Source organism: Vanessa cardui, chromosome 18, assembly GCF_905220365.1.
Source record: "Vanessa cardui chromosome 18, ilVanCard2.1, whole genome shotgun sequence".
NCBI lineage: Eukaryota > Metazoa > Arthropoda > Insecta > Lepidoptera > Nymphalidae > Vanessa > Vanessa cardui.
In genome coordinates, this window is record NC_061140.1 from 7,543,573 (window position 1) to 7,555,784 (window position 12,212).

The window sequence follows — 12,212 nt, forward strand, 5'->3', positions numbered from 1 at the left end:
CATAATAACACGTGTCACTCCTAATAGCTTAGTAGTTCGAAGCTTTCTGATTATATTTATCTATTCCTGTGTTTATAACACTCTAAATCATCGCAAATTAAAAAAGGTAACAGTATTAACTATTCCATAAAAAAGAAGCATAGAAATCGGTATAGAAACACCAAAGTTATACATGAAATACGCTAATAATAAAGCTATCGCACGTGAATACTAAATCTATACTACTATATAAATCTCTAGAGTCTATCTGTACACTTATTTTGACTGACATAATTTTTACCAGTTTTGACAATTTTGTCTGTCTGTATGTTCTGCTATAACTCGATAACAGATGCACCGATCTTTATAAAAAATGGTATACAGGAAGAACATGTGCTTGCGCAAATGATAGGCTATCTATATACAACAGTGGATGTGTTTGTATGTGTGTCATCGATAAACTCGGAAACTATTTAATCGATCATTCTCATCAAGATAAATAGATCATTAAGATTAAATTAATAAAGAGATTATGCTATTCCCATTGATGTAACCCGCCACTAGGTAGCGCTGCGATATAAATATATCTACACCGTTCAACCGATTGTCATGAAAATGAGTACGTACAGGTATTTTTCACGGAGAAAGTGATTATTTCATCCGTATTATTAATAATAAATCAAAAATAACCAAAAGATGGCCCTTACGAGTATCACGATGCATTTCTATGCCGATCAACCGATAAGTATAAAATATGAAATAAAAAATGAAAATCATTGATCATCATTGAATGAAATAATTTATACAAATAGAAACCAACATTGAAGAAACAAAAGATCGGAACATCAACAATATAAGGATGACGTCCTGCATCCTTATGAATGCAGAGTATGAAAGGCGTTTTAATGCTGCCGTAGCTCCTTAAGTCACAGCTGTAGTTGTCGGTACAGAAATTACATAAAATTTTAACAAAAAGAAAAACCGACTTCAAACAAACTACTGTTTTAAAACAAATGAATATGCACGAAAAAGTAATAAAAATAATTGCGTATTCAACATATTTTCTAGAGTCTTCCTAAGTTAAATGAAATGAAAAATATTAGACTACTTAAAAGTCGATTAACGATTATATCATATAGTTATAGTTATTGGTATATTTGGAGCCGGTGTCAGCCACGGTGCCCTTGCCCCAACAATCAAAAGAAAGAAGCGATACGAGCCCCTTGATTAATCCAGTATATTATTGTGTAAAAGGTAATTTGTAAAAAACATATTTGTTAAAGTATTCTCGTATTGTTTTTTGATAGATATACTGTAGGGTTTTATTGGCGGAATTAATTTACTAATTAATTATTTAATTTAATTAAACGGAAGTTTATATGAGTCAGAAACTACTTCGAGGACAATTTCAAGGGAAACTTGCGAATAAAGCAAATATAGACTTTCGAAAATGCGGATTTAATACGTCACGCGGCGTAAACTACAAGGATCCCTCGAAAGAGCTGTAATCGAACTCAGCAAAAAAACTTTGAAAAAGACTAACTATATTTCGTACATCATATGACATCACATCACATACACAAAATTTGATTAAAGATAGTAAGAAATTCTGCCCCATATCGCACCCTAACTGCGAGTCGTATAGGAGTTCCATCACTACATAGTATAAAACAAAGTCGCTTTCTCTGTTCCTATATCTTTAAATCTACGCAACGGATTTTGATGCGGTTTTTTTTTAAAAGATAGTGTGATTCAAGGGGAAGGTTTGTGTATATAATACATGAACAATATAGTAAAGAAACACTGATAATTTTAGAAGTTTGCGATGTGATGTCGTATATAAACAAATTCTGTAGTATATTTAGTATCAGTATTGCACCCGTGCGAAGCCGGGGTGGGTAGCTAGGTGATTATAATATTCGACTATAATAATTACATAAACATAACCACATTACGGAAGGTGACTCAAATATCCAAATAACCTATAAATAAAAGATTCGACCGAGTATCGCTAACGTGCTCCTCAGAATTGTTCCGTTCCCTTCCGTTCCGTTACTTTGTCATGGATCCTGTGCTCAGAACCTTACCAAACTTTCACCAAATTACCCTTGAAGTATATATTTTATAATAAAAAAGAATTATCAAAATTGGTTAACGTGATTTTCAGTTATTCACCTATTTGTCGCGCATATACATAATGCAAATTTAAGACTTATGTCGTTTTCACATGGATACCATCATCGAAAAAAAAAATAAAAAAGATGGGACCCCACGGGAAGCACTACCTTTCAAACAAAAAAAAAATTATCAAAATCGGTCCACCCAGTGAAAAGTTATGAGGTAACAAACATAAAAAAAAAAAAAAAAAAAAAAAAATACAGACGAATTGATAACCTCCTCCTTTTGGAAGTCGGTTGAAAACGATTATTGTTAGCAGAAGATGGATATCATCTCGGACTGTATCAAAATAATCTCACAACAGGCTCCTTGACATCGAAGATTTAGTTGTATGAATTTTTTTGCGTATCGTATAATGATTAGAGATAATCCATCTAACCATATTCTGAAGTGTCGTCAACTGTTTTAACAAACAATTAATTGTTGACATGTACGCTATGGTCGAGAACGAACGATTAAACTACATTCGATACAACCAGTCAAAACTCTGAGCCAAAGAGTACATTTATTTACGAGATACAATATCGAATGATAAAGTAGCTGCTGATAGTGGACAAAGATCTTCGTATAGTGGAAGTCCAAGACATATGCACGAATATGCTCAGGATGCTTTGACGTAGGTTCGCAAGTATTGACAAGGTTGTAAATGTAATAACATCATATATTCGATAGAACCGGATAAAAGAGGACGTGTTGGATTGATGCAAACTTTTACATACTATAGAAATTTAAATAAAAATTTCATCGTACCTTTATAACATCGCATAAGTTTATGGGTGTTATGACCAATCTGCAGCCTATCGAGAACATTATTGGAGAAGATGAAATAGATGACCAATATTAAATACTGCCCAGCGAAGCGGGCAGTATTTAAGCGGGTATAGCTAGTCTGAAATATATTAATTAAATACTTTTTGGAATAAAATAATTTCTGAATGTTATGTAGTTACAACTGGCCCGTAAGTACCGCCAATGCTACTTATTTTCGAGTAAAATTGTACTTAGTACTGTTGTTTTGACATTAAGAGAGTTGTTGGCTGTGTTTGGCGGTGATTATTCGCTATTCGACGATTCTTTTGCCTTATCTCTATAGTAATGTTTCCTCCTGATGTAACATCATTCACAATAAAAAAGCATAATTGTTAAAATGAACTCATTAGTATCATATTTAATAATAAAACAACTCTTCAATATTATTCATATTTATTTATAGTTCTATCATAAATTACTTTTGTTTATTTCATTTATTTCATCGGGCGTACGAATTAGTCGCGGTCAAATGATTAGGATTAAATCAAATGTCACAATAATATGTTCTGTTTTGTAATTGCGATCGTTCCAACTCTGTGAATTTAATTATTTTAGTATCATGTAACAGTCATGGGCTGTATATTTTTTCATCAGAACTTAGGATATATAGAAATACATAGTTATGCAATAAAAGTAGCTATAAATATACATTTTGTAAATAATACACGGTACCAAAAAAATTGTCCTGTAACTAGATTGAAAATCATTATCGATTGACAGAAATATTACCATTCCGAAGTGCTCGCCTTAATCCTTCCGATAATTATACTTACTCAGTAAATAATTTTACTAGCTTTTATTAGCATTATTCATATGTTTTAGATATACATATAACCGAGATGGCCCAGTGGTTAGAACACGTGCATCTTAGACGATAGTTGCGGGTTCAAACCCAGGCAAGCACCGAAGAATTTTTTCACTAATGTGCTTAATTTGAGTTTATAATTCATTTCGAACTTCGCCGGTGAAGGAAAACATCGTGAGGAAACCTGCATGTGTCTAATTTCATAAAAGTTCTGCCACATGTGTATTTCACCAACCCGCATTGGAACAGCGTGGTGGAATATGTTCCAAAACCTCTCCTCATAGGGAGAGGAGGCCTTAACCCAGCAGTGGGAAATTTACAGGCTGTTGTTGTTGTTATATTAATTATTAGTTAAAATACTTGAGAAACGACAAGAGTTAGTTTATATAATAAAACAGTTTTATAATAAAAGTCTCTCCGTTGCATAATATCAACGTCATCAACTCCTAGAGCTTGCCACTTTGTTATTCTCAAGTATTCAACTGAATGATATTCGCATACAATTCGTTTGAAAGCGAAACAACCTGTGTGTTTGTTTGGAGTTGAAAGGATCTGTCTGAAACACTTTTCCTTTTACCTTAAGACGAAACTGATGTATTCAAGAATGTTACAAATTCTGAAGATTTTTTCGTTACATTTGTTTATGGTATTCTATTACATATTAGAGAGTTCGTATTGAAGAGTATATAATTGCTAAATAACAAAGAGTTTATAGATTCTATAGTTGTCTTATATTCAGTGGCGGATTTACCAATAGGCTAAGTAAGCGGAAGACTTAGAGGGGCGGACAATTAGCGGGCGAAAAATTTAGCCCAAATTTGTTATTATCTTACAGAAATTTACAAAAATATATATAATGATATGAGCACATATTACGTCCGTAATCCGCGTATACGGATTACGGACATAATATAAAATCGTCACTACTTAGTGGGCTGGAAAATTAATCTAGTAACTGACAGAAATATCACCTAGTTTATAATCGTACTAATAACGGAAAAAAACCGATATAATGGTGGATACATAGAATACAAATCATACATGTTACAAAAAAAAAGCAAAAAAAATTGAATAGCCTACTAGCCTACTAGCGGTGCATTTGTGAATTCGCCATTGCTTATATTTTTATTCTCAGGGAGATTAGGGAGAGTCTGTAGGTATAATGTAATGAGTTATAGATAATGTACACAAGTTTAGGAAGCAGAGATGTCCCAGTGGTTATAACACCACTGCATATTCATGTACTTAATTCATCTCGTGCTTGAAGGAAAACATCATGAGGAAACCATCATGTGTCTAATTGCAACGAAATTCTGCCACCAATCCACATTAAAGCATCGCGATGGAATAAACTCTAATCCCTTTCAAAGGGGAGGAAGTAATCACCCACCAGTCAGATATTTACAGGCTGTTATGTACACAAGTTTACCGAATGAACTTTGTTGTTAATATTCAGAAAAAATCAAGATGAAAATGTTTGAATCAATATGGTATATTTTTTACAATGTTCGTAGGTACTAAGAACAACAATCCACCAAGAGTTGGCATACAATCGTAATCTTAGATAGATTACGATTGTATGCCAACTCTTTACTTTGTAAATAAGGTTTTTAAATAAAGTAAAAGGTATTTGCAAATATATAATAACATTATTTGCAACTGGAAAATTGTCTCTTAAGTAAAAATATTGAAAATTATAGTGCGATCACATTTCCATCGTTACATAATATTACTGTTCTCAGGGAACAGTGGCAGTCTTGTGTCTTACAATAATCATGATTAAAAGGGATTAAGAAGAACGGAAATACGATGACAACGAAATACTTTTATTGAATAATTAAGTCGTCTTGAGTGAAAAAGCGTGTCTGAATTCCTTGGATATGAAAAACGCAGACAGAATAGTCTACTGCCCTTCCAAATGGACAACACTTCAGATGAATCTATTTTTATACGAATAAAAAATGGTTATCTGTTTTTTGAGTGTCAGTCTATGTTGTATGTAAAGATTTTGTTAAAAACTTCTTAAGACATTTAAGATTGATATTACCAACATTATATTTGTTATTTAGATTTTGAATTAACGTATGTACTATAAATAAAAAAAAATATTACGAAGAAATATATGTTTATGACAATCGAACCCTTGATTATTTGTATATTTAGATAACAGTCTAAGCTGAAAACGCGTCGAATAAAGTACAGATACTAACCAACAGTTATCACACGCACAACAAAAACAAAAGACCTCCTCTCTTTAAGGCGAAGGTTCGGAACATATTCCACCACGATGTTCCAATGCGGGTTGTTGGAATACACATGTAGCCGAATTTCTGGGAAATTAGACATATGCAGGTTTCCTCACAATGTTTTACTTCACCGCGTAGCACGAGACGAACTATCAACACAAACTCAGCACCTGAATATTCAATGGTGCTTGCTTGGCTTTGAACCCACAATCATTGGTAAAGATCCACGCGTTCTAACCACTGGGACATCTATCTGGGGTTCCACTCGTCACTCGCACACTAGTAAATAATATGACGTCATGCGAATGACTTAACCTGCTCACACACTACGATAATGAAGTCAGCTCATTTGTCACTCTGTCTTGATACATAAATAATCTATGATTCATACAACTCTCAAGTAAATCAAATTATACATACTATAAAGTTATGTAGTTTGTAATTTATGTATATATTTACTTAGAAAGTCTGTAATAACCCCCTGAGGAGGTCGCGATAGTGTTCGTGACCTTAACACTACCAAGCAGATTAAGTATTGTTGATGTTTTCACTTCATTGTTAGAGGTCTTTGCTTTCTATTTGTCTAATTTAACTTCAATACAACAATATTGCTGACCAGCCCAGCTGATTAAAAACTGTTTTCACGAGAAGTTTCTAATCATTGAAAGGATCTTAACTACTTAATCCATATTATAATTATATAATATTATAAATGTGAAAGCAACTCTGTTCTGTCTGGCTGTCTGTCTGTCGTTCTTTCACGACTAAACTGCTGAACCGATTTTGAAGAAATTTGGTATGAAGCAAACTTGATCTCCAAGAATGCACATAGGCTGTTTTTTGCCTAATTCATGATAACCAACATCCTACGACACGAGCGTAATCTTTTATATTTATAATTCTCCTCATTCTTAGCAATAAATAGAGATTATCGTGTAAATAAATAGATAATGTTGTATACCTGCTGGTTACAGGATGAATGCAGCGTTAGTGTCATATGATTTTTTTCTTCCTAACAGGAAATAAGACCGACATCAATCAGGTGACTTAAAAGGGTTGACATTTTATTCATTATTCTTTATTTATACGTTTAAGAATTTCCATAAACGCAAATAGATTTCCTAATAATAAATAATAGGATCTGTCGTGGTATACCTTGGTTTAAAAACTATACAGATAAATAGTTAGGTAACATAACTGGAAACGATCGAGGGAAACGTTGAAATCGGCTTATTTCCACCTGCACAATAATATTATTACAAACTATATCGTAAGCTGGAACGGCAGTGGATTTTATACTACGTTTCGGTGTATCTCAAGTTACGTAAAGTAAACAGTTTGAGGTACTAAATAATTGAAGTAATCTTTTTATAGATCATTTAATGTTACGTCTATGAAACTATTATAAATTACGTATATAGTCGTAAAAGCAACTGCATTATATCATTACATCGTATATGCTTAGATCATGCATGCTTGTATGCTTAGATGTTTAAAATTACGCAACGGATTTAGATGCGGTTTTTTTAATAGATGAGTTATTCGAGAGGAAGGTTTTTGTTTATAATATGTGGACAATTATAGTAAAGAAACACTGAAAATTCTCTTCTATATTTAGTATTCGCTAGTTATTTATATAAAGTTAAATTATAAGGAGTATTTGAAAGAATTTGTGAATCTTAATCAATTATTAAATTCGATTTCAAATTCGGACAAATACCACTGAACTTTACCACATATTAATGTGCTGTGAATGAAAAATCTGCCATAAGTAACCGTGTGGGACAGAATAAGCTTTTAACATCTTATTCAAAAGGGAGACTCTTAGCCCAATAGTGGGACGAAAACAGACTATTTATTTTCCTTTTTCATATTGGTGTGAGTTTATCCCTTTATATATATAATTCTATATTAGATACGCCATACTTTGAAATATGTTGTCGAATTAACTCCTGTTATTACAATAATTTGAAATTCATAACATTAGAATTGCCAACTAATTTTAATTCCATGAGTACACTGGATGGATTTATATAATGGGTTACTACCATTATTGTTTATACTATGTAAACATATTTGTATATGAGCCGTTTTAATGTGTGTAGTGACTTTAGGTTAACTGTTATATTTTTATTAAAATTATTTTATTTAACGATTCTATTCTTATAAAACATTTATTAACATAAGAATTAATAACATAAAATGCGTAAATATATATAAATATGCACTAAAACTAGTTACTGTAATAATCTTGACCGTTTGGAATGGTGGCAAGAATGCTGGCAGCATTTCCCCGTTGAATCGCAATTCCGATCCTCTGGGCAAAAAACGAACCAGCCCTCCTGTTACCAGTGGAGGCAATGAGGCGAGGTGTAATAAAATAAATAAAAATATAGTATTATTTTATGTTTGAATTCTACTTAAGTTGATTTTGTTCTACTGACACATATTAAACATCTAAGTATTAAAAAGAATCACACAATGATAGGATTTGGAACTTAAACCTACCGTTTACAGAAGGCTTTGAATATTAAACGAAAATGTTACTCTACTCTATTATTGTAAGTATTTCGGCTTTAGCGCTTAAATTTTAATGCGCTTAAGCCTGGAACGAAATAATCATAGAACGTAAAATAAACATAAAATTTAGATGTCACAAATATTAAATTTCACTTGAAAGCAATTGAATATATGCAAATAGTTGTTATTGTATGTTCAAAAGGTATTTGAATATATTTGTGAGAACTTGTTACATAGTTATAATGAAAATTTTGATGAAATTTTAGTTATAACCGATTATGTGGTGAATTTAATAAATTAGGAAGTCGGAATGTCGAATATATGTCTTTTTTTATGTTATAGGTTGGCGGACGAGCATATGGGCCACCTGATGGAAAGTGGACACCATCACCCATAGACAATGACACTGTAAGATATATTACCTTACATCGTCAATGTGCCACCAACCTTGGGAACTAAGACGTTATGTCCCTTGTGCCTGTAGTTACACTGGCTCACTCACCCTTCAAACCGGAACACAACAATTTACTGAGTACTGTTATTTGGCGGTAGAATAACTGATGAGTGGGTGGTACCTACCCAGACGGGCTTGCACAAAGCCCTACCATCAAGTCTTCTCACACACACATTCACACGTAAAAATACATACGACTATACACACGGATATGACAGGTACTACTAAAAGAAACAAAATAATACTAGGACTATCACTACATATTATAAAACAAAGTCCGAGGCCGCGTCTGTCTTTCTGTATCTTCGTGATAAACTCAAGAACAGCTCAACGGATTTTCATGCGGTTTTAACTAAAATACAGAGAGATTCATGAGGAAGGTTTAGATATATAATTTATTAGGGTTTTTGTGGAAATAAGTTGAAATAGAACGACAACTGTTAAACATGTCGGAAAAAAATCAAGCCGCCAGCGAATTTTCATTTTAATAATAAAGAATATGTCCACCTGTGCGAAACCGGGAAAACTAGTAATAAATAGATAAGGAATAAATAAAATAACGTTTGAAATTGAAATAAATTGTCAATTTTAAACTGTTTAATATAAATTTAAAAGTATCAGTATTTACTGGTTGTTGATATTTGTTGTGTAATATACTAAACGAGCAGTATTTACCTTTTCAGAATGACACATAAAATGATCTTTTATACAATATTTGTTAACATCCGAACGGTCATCAAATAAAAGTTTTACACATTTGGGATTATATTGTAATCGATATATACGCTTGAACTCAGTGTGCATAAAATAAATGCTATCATTTTCTAAATTAATTTTCTAAAATGCAGTTCTTGTTAGAGGATAATATTTATATCTATTAGTAAGAAAGCCTGTCTTCCATGGAATTACTAGTACAAGAAATGTACATGGGACAAGATTGAATCTGTTATATTCACGTCGCAAAGCGGTTCGCCAACAATCGTCTAAAATTACTGATATTTATTATATTGAAATGAACAAAAATATTAAATCGAGATCGAGTAATTTTCTTTATTATCTTAAAAATAACATTGGGTATTTCTCCCTCATTCCTCGATTCATTTCCGTTGGCGGTAAGATCTTTATTTGTAAGGAAATTATTTATAAAGTATATATGTTATGCAATAATAATGTAACCGCATTGGATTGTTAAATAAAATAAAAAATAAATAAATACTTTTTGTAAATAGTTATATATATTGACGTTGTAATATTTAAATTATCAAAAATACTGAAGTAGCAGATTAATAATGTGTAATCAATGTCCATATTTTCCCATGAATTCCTTAACGGGTTCGTCGAATTTGCCGTCAGGGTTGTATATTTTGTCCATCTTCGTCCACTCTTCAGGGAATTCTGCCTTCATAGCGTTCATCATCTTCGATACGAGTGTCTTTTGTTTTTCCGAGCATCTACCACAGCTCTCCTGAACAGTTTGCGCTATCTTCTCTGTGTATATTTGAAAAAGATAAGGATTATTTATTCTTATACAGTAATTTTATGCTCCAAGTATAATTTATATAGATGTTATTTATATATGTACATTTTTTTGTAACGCCTAACCGGACGTGATAGCGCGTTTTGAAGATTTTATTATGTTTCACTCGATTTACACAAATAAATTAATAGTAATAATCATATTTATATCATTTACGTTTGTGGTTTGTGTAAGGCACCAGCAATGAAACTGTCATGATACTTAATTGCTCAGTAGTTTGAATACTTACATTTCGGATTTGAAACTCGTAATTTAAAAATCACGTTTTTTATTTATTGTATATATCTCTCTTTATATTATGTTAACGTAAAAAAAACTTTTTCTTTCTCTTGGTTTTACTATGTAAGACACTCTAATCAGATAGTTCTTACAGAGCATATACAACATTCTTACTCTTGACATGTTCTACCACCAAAGAGCAATCCTGAGCAATATTGTGACTAGACACAAAGAAAATAACATCTTAGTGCCGAAGTCAGTGGTGCATTGACGATGTAAGGCTTGTTAATATTTAATTATTTTGATTGATAATATTTTTTATTTAATTTACTACATCAATAGGCTCGCAGATGCCCGTGCCTTTTTTACATTTTATATTAAATCATTTTGGCGTTTTATATTTTGTGGTGGTAGAGCTTTGTGCTTACTTGGTGATAGGGCTTTGTGCTTACTAAGTGGTAGGGCTTTGTGCAAGCCCCAGGGTAGGTACCACCCACTTATCAGTTATTCTACCGCCAAACAACAGCACTCAGTATTGTTGTGTTCCGGTTTGATGGGTGAGTGAGCCAGTGTAACTACAGGCACAAGAGACATAAAATCTTAGTTCCAAAGGTTGGTGACACATTGACGATATAAGGAATAGTTAATATTTCTTACAGCGTCATTGTGTATGGGTAGATTGATGGTGACCCATTTACTCGTCCGCAAACATATTACATAAAAAAAGAAAAAAAAAAACTTACCTTTGATTTCATTTCCTTCAACAGTACATGGTCCCGTTCCAATGAAACAGTCGACGTATGGTTTTAACAGCTGTTTATTAGCAACGACATCTTCGAAGTTAATGTGCTTGTATCGGGTGAAGTTATCGTCTGGAGCTACTGCGACGACAATCGCAACAAACCCAAGTATAAGCGCGAGCTGCATTTTGACTTCTGTTTCAAAGGATACGTATTAAATAAATTACTTAAAACATAATAAATTGAATCTATATTAGTATTGTAAATGTGAAAACTCTGTCTGTCTGTGTGTCGCTCTTGTACGCCAAAACCAATGAACCGAATTTGATGAAATTTGGTGTGTAGCAAACTGGAACTTCATGGAATGACATAGGCTACTTTTTTACCTAACACGTGACAACCGCAAGGACATAGACTACATTTTTGCTTCACACATACCATTAAACGCGAGCGAAGCCCTGGGCGAAAACTAGTATAATAGTAAGATTAGGAATGCGTAAGTATGCCCGACTGTTTATTATCATGGCCAAACCATTGATATAATATTATTGTAGAACGAAAACTGAATAACATGGTTAAGGATGTGACGTCAACCTTAGACATAGAAAAAGAAAGGGCAACCATCTTGTTGGCTGTCACGGTGGAACAGACTATCAGTTAGCTGCATTCTTGATGAATGTCATAATATATTTTTGATATATACCTAAAAATTAACTAACCAGTA

General features: G+C 32.7%; 1 protein-coding gene across 1 annotated transcript; it reads right to left on the reverse strand.

The window, feature by feature from the left end:
* Positions 1–10,244: 10,244 nt before the first annotated feature.
* LOC124537492 (ejaculatory bulb-specific protein 3-like) lies at positions 10,245–11,677 on the reverse strand. The gene is made up of 2 exons (XM_047114357.1): positions 11,492–11,677; positions 10,245–10,480 (listed from the first exon to the last, which is right to left on the reverse strand). The coding sequence occupies exons 1-2, from the start codon at positions 11,673–11,675 to the stop codon at positions 10,290–10,292; spliced, it is 375 nt and encodes a 124-aa protein (XP_046970313.1). The 5' UTR covers positions 11,676–11,677; the 3' UTR covers positions 10,245–10,289.
* Positions 11,678–12,212: the final 535 nt, after the last annotated feature.